At 35.9% G+C, this 19,441-nt stretch overlaps 1 protein-coding gene across 1 annotated transcript in view; it reads right to left on the minus strand.

Annotated features, from left to right (window-relative positions):
• Positions 1 to 19,441, minus strand: part of LOC112052323 (uncharacterized) — a 56,472-nt gene that overhangs the window by 19,624 nt on the left and 17,407 nt on the right. The window contains exon 4 of the mRNA XM_052884374.1: positions 3,675 to 3,789. Coding sequence (XP_052740334.1) covers positions 3,675 to 3,789 — 115 coding nt within the window. The remainder of the gene's footprint in view (positions 1 to 3,674; positions 3,790 to 19,441) is intronic.

Below are 19,441 nucleotides of genomic sequence, written 5' to 3' on the forward strand. Positions count from 1 at the left end.
ATCTTTATTAACCGGTACAGTACTGACGTGATTTAAGATGAAGTTAATAGAGCTATAATTATGAGAAATAAGATTAAGTTAATAAATAAAGACAATGGGAAATAATGATGAGAAGAGAAGAGAGAGAGAGAAAATGAATAAAAAGAGAGAAAAATGGAAAATGTTTAGAGGTAGTTAAAACGACCAAATGTTAAGGGTCGAAAATTTACAGTATGTTAGTATAAAATCATGACGTAAATTGTACCGTAGGTAGTCGTTGGTATAAAATAGACATGTCCTGGCAACTGGAACAAGTCTGAAGGGATTAGTTTCTCCTCAACACAAAAAATAGAGATAATGGAAGCAGAAAGCACTCGAAGATATAATTAATTCGTACCAAGAACGAGGAATTAAACCGCTTCGTATAAATCCAATGAAAATCGACTTTATGCAGATGTAACCATTCATTAAGTTCTAGGATAAATTTCTAAATAATATTTATAGACAGACAAACTTTTTGACGTGACAACGTCTTATAACTCGATGGAGCCGGCTGCACACTCGAAAAAAGATGACGTCATGCGACGTTCCCTCGCTCTAGGATTGCCAACTTTTTTTAAAAGAAGTAAAGTATATTCTGGTGTATGAAGATTATTAAACAGTATTTTAGAAAAACGAACATTTTCTTTTGAAAAATGCAACCATTCCATCAGTACTTTCTTATGACGTTGTCACGTTCAACTGTCGTCAGTAAACCGACTTTACAGACAACCGATTTTTTTTTGTATTTCTGAGTTTGATAACGGCTAGGAGTTTAAATCGGTGATTTACCGAAAACAAAGTAAGCTGAAAATTGACAGAAATCATCGCAATCGGTTTGCTTTTGTCCTTAATCTATTTTAGTTAATTTAAATATAAAAAATAAAAAACTGTATTCTTATATAACTGAAGTAAAAACGTTAAAATTAAACGCTAATATTTTTTTTTTCTTCAGAAGTTAGCCCTTGATTACAATCTCACCTGATGGTAAGTGACGATGCAATCTAAGACGGGCTATCTTGATAGAAGGAGGATGAAAGTTCACACCCCTTTCGGTTTCTACACGACATCGTACCGGAACGCTAAATCGCTTTAAGGTACGTCTTTGTCGGTAGGGTGGTAACTAGCCACGGCCAAAGCCTCCCACCAGCCAGACCTGGACCAATTAAGAAAACCTTAATCGGCCCAGCTGGGGATCAAACCCAGGAAATCCGTCTTGTAAATTCACCGCGCATACCACTGCGCCACGGAGGCCGTCAAAATAAACTCTACTAAACGTCAAAACTCTAATAAAGATTTAACGACTAATTAAGCTCAAATGAAATACTACCTATATTATTTTTCTTTTATGAAAAAAACATCCCGTAGAATCAGCCGTAGAACATTAACTGTTTGATAATAATCATAAAGATGTTTTCTTCCCAACACAATAACTACTCGTAAATTATCTTTGCCATTCGCATGGCTACCCATAGAGGTATACGCTACAATAATCTCAACATTTGTTACGTGCTGTCAGAATGTTGCGATAATTATACTAATACCACTAAACAGCCATACATTAATTATCGAACTAATCAAATTATGGCTACATCCTAAGGTCCTAAGGTGATTTGTTAATAAATCTAGCTATATACTGCGACTTCTGGCAGGCTTATTCACTATCTTTGACGTATGCTACGTTGACATACAATAGGAAATTGAGATTCTATGTAAAAATGTCATCCAATGCTTACTGGTGGATATCACACAGTAGGTAAATGAGATTTCGTCGATTGATTTCATGTTTATTTTAATTGTTTGATAATAAAGACCAAAATAGTGGATAGGCCAATGTTTTCTAATATTGATGATAACGTTACACGTCATGTTTACAAATCTTCATGTAAATATGTCAAATATTTACAAAGTTAATCAGTTTCAAAAAAAATGTAAAATATATTTATACATAAGTAGTTCATTATAAAGATAACCTCCAGCCGCCATCTGAATAACATTGAACGTATAACCGCTAATAACATAATGGGGATAATGATTAGGTTTGAATATATTGATTTTTATGATACATTCGGGTAAATAGGGTCAATGTTAACTAATTTATACATAATAAAGCAAAGATTGTCTGAACATTTGCAAAGAAATGAGATTATAAAATTTCAAAATCTATTAAAAAAAAATTATCGTAATTAGATGAAAATTCATACAGTTTTAGCTTCCTTACATTAAATGTGACATTTTTTAATATTTGAACTATAAGCATAAACGCACAAATAACAAAGATATTAGTAATTTTGTTTGAACGCGCATACAAATCTAACGATCATTACATTGCCTATGACGTCATTAGTTCGAGCCATTTTGTATGGGGCGTTTTTCAGGGATCCGCGGCAGCGCCGCAAATCTGACCCTTTAAAACCCTGTAGCTCCGAAAGTAATGATCGCAGATACCCTGTTCCTTTTACAAAATTGCTTTACTATTAGTATACTCTTAATTTATATACAATTTAAAAAACTGTCATCATCCCTAACTTTTTAAGAGTAAAAAAAAATAATACAAAATACTGCAGATAACACATTATTGCGTTACAATTCAATGACAGTTACTCCATTCCTGCAGGAATATGGGAATTAAATACATTTATAACACTTGCAAATAACGTGGCTTTCTATTAGTAAAACAATTTTCAAAATCGGTCCAGTAAATATAGATATCCTTAAAACCTCACTAATTTCACCTCTTTATAATATACTAGCAGACGCTGAAGAATTTTTCAAATCGGTTCAGTAGTTTATTTTATTTATTTATTTATTTAGTACCAGAGCCTATTCAAAACATACCAACAAACAATCAAATCTTTATTCTTAATTATATTGGTATAAACTAGCCAACGCCCCGCGGTGTCACACACGTTCCCGTTCCCGTGAAAATACGGAAGTATAGCCTATGTTCATCAGGTATAATGTAGGTCCATAGGTGAAACAATTTTTCAAATCGTTCCAATGGTTTCAGAGCCTATTCAATTAAAAAAACAAACAATCAAATCATTCCTCTTTACAATCATCATCATCATTATCAACCCTCTCAGAATGAGAGGGGTTAGGCTAATAGTCCACCACGCTGGCCCAATGCGGATCGGCACAAGCAGAGAATTAAGAAAATTCCCTGGTATGCAGGTTTCCTCGCGATGTTTTCTTTCACCGTATGAGACACGTGATATTTAATTTCTTAAAATGTACACCACCCACCCACATCCTCCAAAATCGGAATCGGAGGCAGAGATTATATCCACTGGGCTATCACGGCTCTATTACAATAATACAATAGAATCTCTCTTTACAATTTTAGTATAGATTCCTCGAACACATCGTCATAACATTGGATTCCTCCATCAAAAGGAACGGTAATAAACCAGAACATCTTAAAATGCACACAACTGAAAAGTTGGAGGTGCATGCCACGGTCTGGATTCGAACCCACACCCTTCGGAATCGGAGGCAAAGGTCATATCTAGGCTATTACGGCTATTACAATATTACAATAGAATCTCTCTTTACAATATTAGTATAGATTCCTCGAATACATTGTCATAACATTGGATTCCTCCATCAAAAGGAACGGTAATCAACTAGAACATATTTCAAATCAATACTCATACCTTAATAATATTGGATGCCATCCGTTTGAGGAACGCGCTCGTGAACAAAGCGGCTTCATCTCCGCAGGACCTCAGCACCGTCTGCTCGGAGCACACCAAGTACTCTTGAAATGAACTGGAAACGAAACCATTATTTAGTATATATGTCCTAGAATTCGTTTCTCGTATTGCACTTTGAAAATCAAACGAATTTCCACAATTTTAGTGTAATAAAATGTTATTTGCTGTTTGTGTCAACTAAATTAGTTGCTATAATCATTTCATTTACGTCTTCGACCATTAATAACAGGACCTGCCTCGCTAACTGTTACTCCTCTGGCAAAGATCAAAAATTAATGATCTATCGATGTTTCATTGTTGTAATCGTTTTCGTCGTGTAAAGAGCTCCCTAAATGCCGGATTGTGTAGTTAAATGGCATAAAAACGGCCAAAAACTTGTAGTTTAGTAAAAGATGAAGTAATGTTTCATTTGTATGTATTTCTTCCTTTATAAATTTTGTAATAAAAACAATTTTTAAAAATAATCGTTTCTTTTGACGGGACAAAAAATCGATTATGTATATATTCTGTGGATAGTCTAAGCGATGTGTTTGGATTTACGTATATCAAAAGCCTTTAATAAAAAATAAAGAAGATATAATAATCAATGAATAAAAAAGTAGCTAAGCCATCTCGTTGGCCCATTTGTGCTCAGAACTCATAATACTATTTAGGTTCATGAATTTGTAGGTTCGCATCTTGTGAGAGCGGGTCTCTTAAGGTTCTTCTAAAATTAAAAAGATTACCTAATTCTTACGTTCCTTACGGAACGGTTACGAAAGCCCAATATTTACGTACCGCCCGTTATATTTACGTACTAGCGGACGCCCGCGACTTCGTCCGCGTGGAAATCAATTTAAACTTTCAAGCCCTATTTCACCACTTTAGGGGTTGAATTTGAAATTTTTTTGAATCACATTAATTTCGTATTTTTTTTATGATTTATGAATTATATTTTTAAAACTGTAACTCTAAAAATTAAGGACTTTCCATACAAACTTTCAACCCCTATTTCATTTTATTTTCGCAATAAAAAGTATCCTATAACCTTCTCCGTATTATGGTCTTAAACCGTGCCAAGTTTCATTTGAATTCATTCCGTACTTTCAGCGTGATGCCCGAATAACAAAAAAATGGACAGACAGACAGACAAAAAAATCGTAAATAAAAACATTTTTAGCTTCAGTAGCGATTATATAATGCCCCCTAACAAAAATTTTCAAAATAGCTTCAATGTACAGAATGTACAGAACTTGACCTGTTACAGTTTTATTATAAGTTCTAGATGGCGCTAGTAGTACGTTATGCCACGGTAACGTTTGGTGTTACACATGGTATAAGTAAAATCTCAAATTGCGAAATTATGTATAGAATTTGTCCAGTTTTATTATAAGTAAAGAATATATATAGATGACGACATTTAGACGTATCAATGTCCTGACTTCCGTACTGAAACGTAATACCTGAGCCACAAACGAACGTCGCATAAAGTTCGTTAGACCGAAAGTTGATACAAAGGCCTCGTTCACACGATGTTATCAACATCGAAGTCTTTATAATATACCTACCTTATACACCTATTTCTTCTTTTGGAAACATAACACGCTTATCTTAATAATTTATATTTCAACCAAAACAGGTATAGTAAGACTTATAAAACCAATATTTTGTAGTTTTTTTTTTTTATTTAATTACTTATACTCGTAAGTAATCTATTTCAGTGTTATTTTATTATGTATTTAATAATTTGTAGTCAGGGGCACGTGACTATTATATCAAAATTATATAAATGTTATGGTCGCAGCTCATTTAAACGACACCTACGCATCACCAGCACGTCTATAATATCAGATATAGTACGTACCTCTCATTTGAAAGTTGTAGTCGTTTTATAGCATCAATAGTTGAATTTACCTAACCAACTAACCAAATATTGTTACAATCTCGAACTTTCTTAGAAGAAGTGTGATGTGATGTGATGTGAGGATGTGTATTCTAACATGGTGCTACTGCACGGTAGACACAGAAATCGTAAACATGCCTACGCACATACATAACACACAGAAAGCTAGGCGTCAACCATGGAAAATCTCACTCGCCGTAACTGCACATATCCAAATTGAGCATCATTGAAGATCTCACTGGCATTGAAGATCTCACTGGCACAGTTGGTAGCTGTTTCGATTCTCAACAGATGGATCCAGGGTTAAATTTGCAGCTCGCATCAGATATTATTTCCAAAATTGGCTCATGGCTGGTCTGATAGTAGGCATAAGACGTGGTTAGTTACCACCCTTCCGGCAAAAGAAGTAGAAGAAGAAAAGAAAGAGAAATATTATTGTACATTAAAACAAAAATAAAAATAGAAGGAGAAATATTATTGTAGGTACATTAAAACAAAAATAAACAATAACTTATAATATCACTTAGAAACTAATGTACAAATGTCGGTCTTATCGCTAAAAAGCGATCTCTTCCAGACAACCACTGTGGAAGAGAAAAAACGTTAGCAAAGAGAAAAGACATACCGCCAAGAGGTATTGGTAGGTATAAACCCTTAACATGAGGTGAGATCGCAGTCAAAGGCTAACTTGTCATCGTATAAAAAAAATATTTGACCGTGCGGTAGGAGTAAACAACCCTTAGTAGTGAGCTACAACCCTTAGCTATAGAGTCTTATTAGGATGCGATTATCACATCGCTTATCCTCGCTGTGTCTGAGTAATCGCGTTCTATTTGTTCGACGCTGTAGGCGTTAAGAAGACCATTAATAAATAATGATACTATTAACTATAACAAAGAATTAAAGTACACCTCAGGATACCCTAATCAGTAGAAAACCACAACGCTAAGCATTAAAGTTACTCGCAAAGCTTTAAGTTTAATTTTCTTTCATAAACTTCTCGAATTTCAGTTAATAAGGAGCATGATCAAATTCACAAAGACGTCCAATTACACTGTGCCAATTCCGTTCGATTCTCAACTGCGCGGTCCAAAAAATTTGCGGAATCTTGCATACCTAGCGCAAAACTGAAATTAGTATTCTACGGTATTCCGGTGCAAATGATTTCAGATTCTTTTATTTCGCCGTTCACACGTTTCAGAGCGTTTCGCTCGGGATATTTTTTCACAGGAAATAGTATTGTTTTTGTTTATCTTTTCATAGAGCGACTGCATGGCCGGCGATGTATAATTCCTGTGATACTGGTTGAATGCATTTAAAATATACGATACGTCAGACTTTTTACACAACCGTGTTTGTTTACGTGTATTTATTTCAAACTTAAGCACACTCGTACACGGCAGTGGATTTAATGATTTCGTATTTAGATATTGTGTCGTATTTTTTCAAGTTTTTCAATAATGGTCTCTTAAAAACGATTAAAAATATATGTGCTAAACCGTAAATCTTTTAAAAGATTGATATTGTTGCATTAAAGGGAAATAAAGTTGAGGTATTTTGAACCAACCTTACCTCGAAACTCAACGAGATGTCGAGAAAAACACGCGAGCAAAACACAATTGACATTTTGGTAAGTAGTAAATAATTCAAATTACCACGGATTGAAAACAAACTTTTGTACAAACTGAACTTTATACTAACGGTACACATCCTACTTAATCCTACTAATTATTATAATGCGAAATTTTGTATGGACGTTTGGATGTATGTTTGTTACTCATTAACGCCGCTACTAAAGATTTGGCTTAAATTTAGAATGGAAATAGATTTTACTCTGGATAGGCTACGTTTTACTTTTTGCTACTACTACTTTCACGCCTCCACTACTGAACCGAATAAGCTGAAATTTGGTATTAGGATATATTATAGCCTGGATTAACACATATGCTACTTTTTATCCCGAAAAGTCCATGGTTCCCGAGGGATTTGTGAAAAACTAAATTTCACGCGAACGAAATCGCGAGCGCCCGCTAGTTTATTACATATACAAACTAAACATGAACCAAAAAATAAGTTTGCCATCTTACGGGGAATCCTTGTGCATTTTCGAGAATTTCCCGCCTATCAGTGACGTCGATAGTAGCGAAAAGACTCAATCAAATGATAAAGTGTCAATCGTTTACGAAATTCCCAAGCATTCCCGCGAATTCACGCAACGAAGTGAAATTGACGTTTCCATTATATTCAGCAGCAGTGTAAAGTGACCCTAAGTTATAATTGTATAAATAAATAAGAACTTTAAATGATTTAATTACGGCAAGTTAAATGGTCCGGATAATGAAGTCGTTAACACGTCGAGAAAAATCTTAAGTGCGTCTCTCAATCCGACGATATTCAAGCTGAATATAAAACAGTTTGCGCCTACTAGTTGCCGTAAATGTGACTTCTCTTGGAGGATGCTTTTAAATGCGTCCATTTTTAAATGTATTTAATTTCTTGGTAACTTTTACCACATATTTTTTTACCGTGATAGCCCTGTAGATATGACCTATGCCTTCAATTCGGAGGGCGCAAGTTCACATTCCGTGATGTATGAGGCATGTACCTCCAACTTTTCAGTTATGTGCATTTTAAGAAATTAAATATCACGTGACATAATGAAGGTAAAACATAGTGAGGAAACTCTCTACGTGTGTGAAGTCTGTCGATCTGCGTGGCCTAACCCTTTCATTCTGAGAGGAGACTCGTGTCTAACAGTGAGCCGAAAATGGGCTGCTAATGATTATTTTTTTACTAACTTTGTTGGTTCAGATATATAGGACCTCAGGTTATGTAGTCTTGTGTACGAGTTTTGGACTATACTATACTATGAAAAAACTTTTTCCAAAGAATTTTTCACACTAGATAGTAACCCAGCGTTAGAAAAGTTAGTAGGGTCCACCGCCATGTGGAAGATGGGGTCTAACAAAGAGTATAATAAGTATATGGGGTCTAAGTTCCAAATCCGCTCATCTATAAGGAGGGAGGTCTTGTAGAGGGCCATTAAAATAGGCTGAAAATGATGATGATTATTTTTTTATACTTTTAACAAGGAATACCAAATAAATCAGTGACCGCCAGGGTCGACAGTTATCTTGACAATGAAGATTGATCCAAAATTAATCCAACATTTGTGTGGATAGTTTCAGTCAAGCGAGACCGGCTGGACTGATCTAAATGTATTTTGGCAAAAAAATAAATAACAGAATCTGTAATAGCAAATGATTACTTTTATTCCGATATTCTCACGGGAACTACATAATTTAAACCACTGAATTATAATTTAAAAACAAAATTACAAAATAAAATTAACTTGCTTTTATACCTAGTAGACTTGAATAAAAATCATATAAATAGTCGATTATATAGGTATGAAGTAAATCCATTTGAATACAAATCGTCGAACAGATAACATAAAAATGGCGGAATACTAAATTAAAACACTCAGACATTTTGCTCAAGGTCAAGCACCTCTCTGTGCAAAAAATGTCTACCAAAAGATACATCATCGTTATCTAATCGATCATTAAGTTTTGAATTCCTCTTGTACTTGCCATTCAAAAAGATTATCTTACTTTTATATTTGGTACAAATAGCTTCAGTCTTCAGCTTCTTCATTATCAGTCTATTTAAGATGTTCACTAAAAGACGAACTTCTTTATAGAAGAGACTAGCAGGTGCCCGCGACTTCGTCCGCGTGAAAATCGATGTACATTTTCGACGCCGTCGCCCCTTCTATTTATATTTTCGTATGTTTTATATATAAAAATTATAAAATCACAGCCCCGGCCGAAGGCCGGTGTACAATAATGTGCGCGTTTTTTGTGCTTGGGTAAAATGCAAAGTCGTAGCCATCGTCGGAGGCCCTATCCAGCCCCCGGCCAACGGCCGGCGTGCAATTAATTGTGTCTGCGTTAAGTGCCCAGCCGTAGCCACGGTCGAAGACCCTATCACAAACTCCCGGACGAAAGAGGGTGCACAACAAAGTACGTACTTTTTTGTGCTTGGGTAAAATGCCCAGCCGTAGCCACGGTTGGAGGCTGTATCACAAACTCCCGGGCCACAATACAGTGCGCGGCCAAAGACCGCGCGTTCCGTTTTTTGTGCATCGGTAAAATGCCCAGCCGTAGTCACGGTCGAAGGGTCTATCACAAACTCCCGGCCGAAGGCTGGGTTACAATAAAGTGCGCGGCCGAAGGCTACGCGTTCCGTTTTTCGTGCTTGGGTAAAATGCCCAGCCGTAGTCACGGTCGAAGGGTGTATCATAAACTCCCGGCCGAAGGCCGGGCTACAATACAGTGCACGAAGGCTCTATTAAAAACTCCCAGCCGAATGCCGGGCTACAATACGGTGAGCGGCCGAAGGCCGCGCGTTCCGTTTTCTGTGCATCGGAAAAATGCCCAGCCGTAGCCACGATCAGAGGCCATATTACAAACCCCGGCCGAAGGCCGCGCTTTTTTTTTGCTTGGGTAAAATACCCAGCCGTAGTCAAGGTCGAAGGCTGTATCATACACTCCCGGCCGAAGGCCACGCGTTCCATTTTTTGTGCTTGGGTAAAATGCCCAGCCGTAGTTACGGTCGAAGGCACGAAGGAAGGTAGTCACAAACTCCCGGCCGAAGGCCGGGCTACAATACGGTGCGCGGCCGAAGGCCACGCGTTCCGTTTTTTGTGCATCGGAAAAATGCCCAGCCGTAGCCACGATCAGAGGCCATATTACAACCCCCCGACCGAAGGCCGCGCTTTTTTTTGTTTGGGTAAAATACCCAGCCGTAGTCACGGTCAAAGACCCTATCACAAACTCCCGGCCAAATGCCGGTCTATAATAAAGTTTACGTACAAACTTTCAACCCCTATTTCACCCCCTTCTGATTTTATTTTCGCTAAAAAGTATTCTATAACCTGCCCCGTATTATGTTCTCAAACCGTGCTAGGTTTCATTTGAATTCATTCAGTAGTTTCAGTGTGATGCCCGGTCAACAAAAAATAGGGACAGACAGACAAATAATCGAAAAAAATTGTTTTTTAATTCAGTATCGATTGTATAATGCCCTATGATATTTTTTTTTTTTTAATAAATCAAAAAGTTCTGTAATTTGACCTGTTACAGTTTTATTATAAGTATATAGATAAGTATTTAATAGCTATTGCGCCAAATTCGTGCTCTTTTTATAGTAATAAATCTTGCATAACATTATACGATAAAAAAGTAGACAATGTGACTATTTAAACACAAAAAGGATTATTCAGTTTGAACCTGAACTTTTAAGTAGTTCCTGAGATTAGTTTCGCGCGTTCAACCAAATAAACAAACAAATTGGTCAGTTGAGTATAGAATATGTGCCTCAATATCGATATTACACAGTTTTAGTGGAAATCTCGTTTCTCCAAATAACGCCTGCGAATCAATTTGAGCAATCCGGTTTTTTCAAGATAACTTTTTTCTATCTGTCCGATTGTAATGAAACAAAGCCTATATGTTGCCCTGAACTTTGCTTAATCTATTTGTGAAATCCGCGTCAAAATCCATTCAGCAGAACCAGAGAATAGCACGAACATACAGACAGAAGGACAGACAGACAGACAGATAGACAGACAGACAGATAGACAGACAGACATGCAAAAAAATAAAAAAAATATATTTTTGTATTCTATTGCTCATTTCTAATCGCCCTAACTTGATTTTAGTTAAATTTGGTCAAAGTACAGACACTCAATTTCTACTCTTTTATTATAGTATAGATAGATAGATAGATAGATATATGCTGTCGCGACATTTTTTGTAGAAAATGATGTGTGCTGCGAGTGAATGACGCTGCTGTATTTGCAACCCCTTGGCCTTTTGAATAGCAATGACAATGCTTGAGGGAATTAGCAGACTGTTGGGAAGGCGCCATGTACACCTTGGGTTACATTATTGGAGTTTTAGGAAGGACCCCTAATTTTTTTAAAATAAAATATAGCCTATAGCCTTCCTCGATAAATGGGCTATCTATCACTGAAAGTATTTTTCAAATCGGACCAGTAGATCCTGAGATTAGCGCGTTCAATCAAACAAACAAACAAACAAACAAACAAACTCTTCCGCTTTATAATATTAGTATAGATTATTTAGAGCTAAAACCTACCACGTTGCTCCAATGATCTGTAATGATCATTATCATATTATTGATAGTAACCGGGAGCGACGGCTTAACGTAACTTTCGCGTGAAATCCATGTATACTTTCATTGAATACGTGTGTTTTTATTAGATAAAATAGATATAGTGAGTTAACGTTATGGTAGGTGTACACAGATCCGCATCGTACGTCTCGAACGCATCGCATCAAAAGGATTTTAATATTCTTTGTTTATGCGAATCAGTGGACATGCCTATAAGGCATTTATAATATATCTATCAAGATGCCATTAGATTTTTTGTAGATCTATAAAAGAGATAAACCCTATGCATGTTTTTCCTATATCTCCAAGGGCAGCACGCCCCGTTAGCGCTTGCGCTGCTCCTGCTCAATGACATAATGATAAACTAACATTATTATATACATAGAGAGCCGTGATAGCCCAGTGGATATGACCTCTGCCTCCGATTTCGGATGGTGTGGGTTCAAATTCGGTCCGGGGCATGCACCTCCAACTTTTCAGTTGTGTGCATTTAAAGAAATTAAATATCACGTGTCTCAATCGGTGAAGGAAAATATCGTGAGGAAACCTGCACACCAGAGAATTTCTTAATTCTCTGCGTGTGTGATGTCTGCCAATCCGCATTGGGCCATCGTGGTGGACTATTGGCCTAACCCCTCTCATTCTGAGAGGAGACTCGAGCTCAGCAGTGAGCCGTATATGGGTTGATAATGATGATGATGATGATTATATACATAGTTAACTGGTAACAATTTGGAATTGGACGTTTATCACTCTCCGCGCCGATGCTTAGAAGAACCATTAAATCTTTATTTGAACTCTCATTTATTTACTTTATTTTTATTTTTATTTTTATTTTTTAACAATGTAATATAAAAATATAATACAAAACACTATTAAAAAATTATAAAAAAACTAAAATCATTTTAAAAAAAACCATTAAATTATTATTAATGGAGTAGGTATTCATGTTTTTCGAGCATTTCATTTTTTTATTTTGTTAAAATGATAAGTATATTATTATTATAATTATTGATTTATGTTTTGTATTTTAAGCAGTAATTTTTCTTTCTTTTTTTTCTTTTTGTGTTTTTTTTTGTAGTTTGTAAGTGTGTCTCTCCAGTAATTTTGTTAGTAATTATCTATTATTATAATGTATATCTATAGCCTGGGAAGACGAATTGGGCAACTGTAATGTATTCCCAGGTATAACAAAGAGTTGCTGGTAAATAAAAACGGCAAGCTATTAATTTTGCTCAAACTAAATTGCGCCTTATTGTGTCATACCGAGAGTCGCTGTTTATTTAAATGACATTGCGGAGTGAATCTTCTGTACTTGTACATATGTATTCACTGCCGACACTTCCAATAATTATCATAGTTATTCAATAAATATTGATGAAAATCACATGAAAACCTGTTCAGTAGTCTTAGTTTGAGATATTGTTTGTAGTTAAAGATAAAACAATATGTATAGATTTAATAAATTACCATGTATTTATATAGGTACAAGAAACTTATTCTATTATCGGTAAACTGCTATAATACCCTTTCTTTCATATCTCAATGCGTGCTATTCGGTAAAAACAACTTTCCAAACCAATGGTTTATTCATTAATCCACTCACATACCAATTCGCCTCCACATGTGATTTTTTTGCGAAATTCGTATTTATTTTCAGTGATTAAACCATTTTAAAATATTACCAGGATAAAAAATACTTGATGTATATATTGCTAATATTTACATACATTAAGTAGTTAAGTTAGATAAAATGATAAATATGCTAATCGAAAACGAAAATAAAATCCTAAATAACCAGCCCCCTAGCCAAGTGGCACGTCGATTCTCTTTCTACGATCGCTAACGCTTCGAAAACTAGAAATATGTATGGGAATGACAGCTCTTGGTCACGTGACCTGTCGATAGCAAACGTCATTCCCATATATCTTTCTAGTTTTCGAAGCGTTAGCGATCGTAGAAAGAGAATCGGCGTGCCACTCAGTAAATTATGATAATCTGTGTGACTAAAGAATCAGAGAAACAAACACATGTATCAACTAATCCACTACATTAAGTATCAACAAATAGTTTCAGTATTTCAGGAAAATTAAATTCAGCAACGAGATAGTACACTTGGGTGTAATCTTGAAAAAGAGGCACGTCTAAATAAAAAAGAAAAAGAATCCTAATTAAACATTTCAAAATTCAAAATCTCTACCACCAGTTAGGAACGCAGGCTCTGCTGAGAAGAGCCTTCAAGAAACTCAACAGTTGCTCTTTTAAAAAATCATACAGTGTTATAATTTACAATTGATAACAACATTACAATATCTTATAGTTTTTGTGTGAAGGTGGAAGCTGATCCAATGGCCTCCAAGCATCTTTATCATTAAGGAATTCGTCAATGTTGTAGGATCGTCGACTAAGTAAATGTTTATTTCAAATATACGATTTACTGAATCCAATAGCAGGGTAAAAAAGTGAAAGCCTTCATGGATATTGGCTTTGATTAACATAGTAAAATAAAAGCAAGGCCAACGTGTGTTTGTCGTACATGAAAATGTCAAGCGAACTTATTGCGTACAAATATACAATATTTAGGTATACTAATATTATAAAGCTGAAGAATTTGTTTGTTTGTTTGATTGAAGGCGCTAAACTCAGGAACTACTGGACCGATTTGAAAAAATATTTTAGTGTTAGATAGCCCATTTATCGAGGAAGGCTATAAGATATTGAATATTCCCGTATTCCTACGGGAACGGAAACCACGCGGGTGAAACCGCGCGGCGTCAGCTAGTACATTATACTCGTATAAATATGTATTTATATCTATACTATCAATATCAATACTAACATTGTAATTGGGAATTATACTTCTCCCTGAAAATAACACTATTACCAATTCTCTTTCCACAAACGCTAACGCTTCGAAAATTAAAAATGTATGGGAATGACAGATCCGTACGACAATTTTATCACGTGACTTTTCGACAGTGAATGTCATTCCAATATATTTTTATCTAATATTGTAAGTGGGAAATATACTTCTCCCTGAAAAGAACACAATAACCGAGAGATAAATACATATCAATTTGACCTAACGAGTTATGTGCAACATAGGGGCCTTAGCCATGTGGCACGACGATTCTCTTTCCACTAACGCTTACGCTTTGAAAATTAAAAATGAATGGGAGAGTCAGATCCGTACAATTTGATCACGTGAATGTCATCCCCATACATTTTTAATTTTCAAAGCGTTAGCGTTTGTGGAAAGAGATTTGACGTGCCACGTGGCTATAGGCCCTGGATTGATAGAAAAGATGTGTCGTCATTCTAAAATGAATCGATCAAAACGTAACGTTCTATTACATAACTAACAAACACCCGTGACTTTCTCTGGGTGGAAATCGGGTTTTTAATATTAACTTCTATATAAAATACCTTTTATTTAGTTATTCAGGCTTAAACTTTCTAAAAAATATATATTTCCTTAGTTCTAACATATTTTTCTTTTTTTTTAGTGTTATATAGCCCATTTATCGAGAAAGGCTATAGGCTATATATTATCCCCATTTTCCTACGGGAACGGGAAGCGGGTAAAACCGCGCGGCGTCAACTAGTCATTAATAAGTATCTACCAATTTAAATGCTGATGATTGATCTGTCAAGAAAACATACTTTTGAATGCGAGTTTCTAAGGCGAAGCCTTCGAAAGCACAAGAATCATAAATTGGGCCCATTTCAACCAAATATTCAGCGAACGAAGAGGCTTCTCAATTAATTAATTTGTTCCGGGACTTCCAAGTACCCACGTCACAAACCTCATAAGTTATATTACATTGTACGTGAAAAAAATCAAGGGCAATTTTATTAAATTATAAGAAAACTATAAGTAGTTAGTTGATAGCCTCCGTGTCGCAGTGGTATGCGTGGTGGATTTACAATTCGGAGGTCATGGGTTCGATCTCCGGCTGGGTCGATTGAGGTCTGCTTAATTGGTCCAGGTCTGACTGGTGGGAGGCTTCGACCGTGGCTAGTTACCACCCTACCGGCAAAGACGTACCGCCAAGCGATTTTGCGTTCCTGTACGATGACGTGTAGAAACCGAAAGGGGTATGGATTTTTATCCTTCTCCAAACAAAGTTAGCCCGCTTCCATCTTAGACTGCATCATCACTTAACATCAGGTGAGATTGTAGTCAAGGGCTAACTTGTAAAGAATAATAAAAAAAAAAAATACATGTCGTTATGGCTTCTGTGTGCCTAGCGGGAGTTTTCAATATTTTCATACTGTAACTATCGCGTTAACGTAAACGTGTATTTATATGGTATTGAAACAGTTGTGCAGTACTGCCACTAGATGGCGCTGTTTTAATTCCTTAAAAAATCGCGTTTACGTTAACACTATCGTCACAGTATTAAACTGCCACTAGGCCCTCCGATGTCGCAAACAAAACTGTATGACACCGATTCTGTACTGATGCGTCAGACACGACACGTCAGACAAATATGTTTCCTGCAAGATAGCACATAAAAACGCCATCTCCAGTAAAGCACTGTGAAAGTCGATATGTCATTCGGCCATGCCACCTGCTGGTCCATTCTTCTATATCAGGAATAAGGCTGTATGTCCATCTACCTTTAGAAGATCCTTCCCATTCCTTTTGCCATCTCGCTAGGGTTTCTTTTTCAAGAGTTCCTGATTTTTCAGCGCTATTTTTTGTTCTTCGAGCCGATCTCTCAGAGGCTAGTAAATGATATGAAAGGATTCATATATGATGGTCGATCACTCAGTAAGGCAGTAGGTAGGATCTAGCTGCAGATGGCAGATTGGCATTAATTAACCTCTGCATTATGTATTAATGAATCGATGAAAATCATGATAAATCGATAGTTCAAGAGATTATTAGTCGAGCTCTAACAGACTGGTGTTGTTTAAAAAAATGTGAGCCGTCACGTGACGCCTGGCCGAGGTGAAACTCACTCTCTAAATTATCACGGTCAGACATTTTAATACAGAAAAATAATTTGTTTTCAAGTAAAACACAGGTTATGTGTACTGTAGTAAACAACACTGTATATAAGGAGTATACACTATAGGTATCCGAGCTCAGTGTAGCGAGAGCGATGGCTTAAGGAGACAATCGCACAGTCGATTTCGCATGGCGACGCGTCGCCACACCGTACACTCTACTGCATATAGACTGTATATATATATATGCCATCATATAGCGTCGCCACAGCATGCGTCGCCACGCCAGAAATCGGTTTTACGTGCGGCCATAGATGTTTCACATCAAAAAAGAATGGGGATGATGAGTAAGTTTGAATATATTGATTTATATGACACATTCGGGTAAATAAGGTCAATGTTAACTTTAAAATAAACATACATAAAAAGCAAAGATTGTCTGGATATTTGCAAAATAAATAAAATTATAAAATTTCAAAATCTATTAAAAATCTTTTATCGTAATTAGATGAAAATTCATACAGTTTTAGCTTCCTTATATGTATAATGTAACATTTTTTTAATATTTGAACTATAAACTTAAACTCACAAATAACAAAGATATTATTAATTTTGTTTGAACGCTCATACAAGTCTAATGATCATTATGTACCTACGACGTCATTAATTCGTACCATTTTGTATGGAGCATTTTTCAGGGATCCGCGGCAGCGCCGCAAATCTGACCCTTTAAATCCCTGTAGCTCCGAAAGTAATGATCGCAGATACCCTGTTACTTTTACAAAATGGCTTTACATTAGCATACTCTTAATTTATATACAATTTAAAAAACCGTCATCATCCGTATTGTCAGTCCTTGCCTAATATAGTTTTACTACACATATTCTAAAACAAACAAGACTACTTTTTTGCGGTGAAGGTGGATATTATCGTACATGTGTTAAGGTGCAGCTGCTAAACAAGTTTCTAATATAATACCTACATAATTTAAATTCGTTTATTTCAAGTTTACAAGTACTTTTGGAACAGCAAGTTTGTCTGTTTGAAGTAACTGTATTTCCGATTCGAAAGGTAGATTACATAATGCATAATTAAATATACAAAAGGTAAAAAAGGAAGGAAATAAGCAAAACACATCAATAGATAGCGAGTAGAAATGGAGTGTTTGTACGTACTTTGAATAAAATAACTATTATGCGCTACAGACCTTCAATTTTAACTGTACAGGTTTATCTAATCGTAATTTCTATTAACAAAACTTTAAAAAACAAAACACTAGAAAAACTGTACAATTAAAAATGACAGACACGCGTACTTACTATTCCTAACTGAATTGAACAGTCGAACAGTTTAGTTAGAAAATGCAAGTCAGTACGAACATTGGGACGATATAGTGTTATATCGTCTCAATGTTCGTACTACTGACTATATAGTAGTAGTTTAAAACATGAAAAGAAAACTAATATATTAAATTATTTCTGTCTATAATTTACTTAACGGATTATTAACATGCGATTTTAAAATAAAAATTAAACAGTCTGGAGCTTCGATTGAAAGAAAAAAGGGAAGAGATTGAAAAGTTTTTTAGACGAAAGGTGCTCTTGGCCTTTTTCCGAACCCAATGATGATGGTGTTAAGTTAGATGCTTATAACATTAAGTTAGGATATACATTAAATTAAAACACGTCTCTCAACCATCTGCCTACAGCGCATCATCAGTTATTTTGGACAAATCACACGCCGTGGTATTGACAAGTTGGCGAAAATTATTGTGATGGTAAATGTCGAAGGCAAACGGCCACGAGGTAGATCTCCAACCCGATGGTCGGATCTTCGGAGGAGACAGGAGCCCGCACCTTTTACCGTAGAAGAGCATTGTCTATCAAAAGATGACTCGCCAAGGTGGTCACGACCCTGAGTCATGATGGACCGACTGGAGAGAGAGATCATCATCATCATTACTATCAACCCATATTCGGCTCACAGCACGAGTCTCCTCTTAGAATGAGAGGGGTTATGTCAATAGTCCTCCACGCTGGCCCAATGCTGATTGGCAGACTTTAAACACTCAGAGAATTAAGAATATTCTCAAGTATGCAGATTGCATGTTTCCTCACGATGTTTTTTCTTAGCCGCTTGAAACACATGATATTTAATTTCTTAAAATGCACATAACTAAAAAGTTCGAGGTTCATGCCACGGACCGGATTCGAATCTATACGCCCTCCGGAATCGGAGGCAGAGGTCATATCCACAAGGCTGAGAGAAAGATACATTAAATATATGTGCTCATAGGAGAATAGTAAGAAAATAACGTATGAATAAAAATATAGGTACTTAAATACATGTTTACTAGTATAGGTACACTAACACAATAAGTACGTCATTGTATTGAATATAATTGTTCTAGTGAGTAGTTAGATACCCATTTTATTAGACGCTACTGAAAATAGATTTCAATTGTACGGCTTCGTGATATATTAGGTACCTATTATTAGTTTTAGAGATGTGTGAAATACGGCGTTATAATTTTTTATGATATTTATGTTGGGTCCCAAGTATACAAACATATACATATAGTCGTTGTAGGGGCACCCCTAGGGGACCATTCAGCCGCTGAAAGTCAAATTTAACCTCTATTTGTTTGAGAATTTGACACTCAGCTGCA

This window comes from Bicyclus anynana, chromosome 11 (assembly GCF_947172395.1).
Source record: "Bicyclus anynana chromosome 11, ilBicAnyn1.1, whole genome shotgun sequence".
Lineage (NCBI taxonomy): Eukaryota > Metazoa > Arthropoda > Insecta > Lepidoptera > Nymphalidae > Bicyclus > Bicyclus anynana.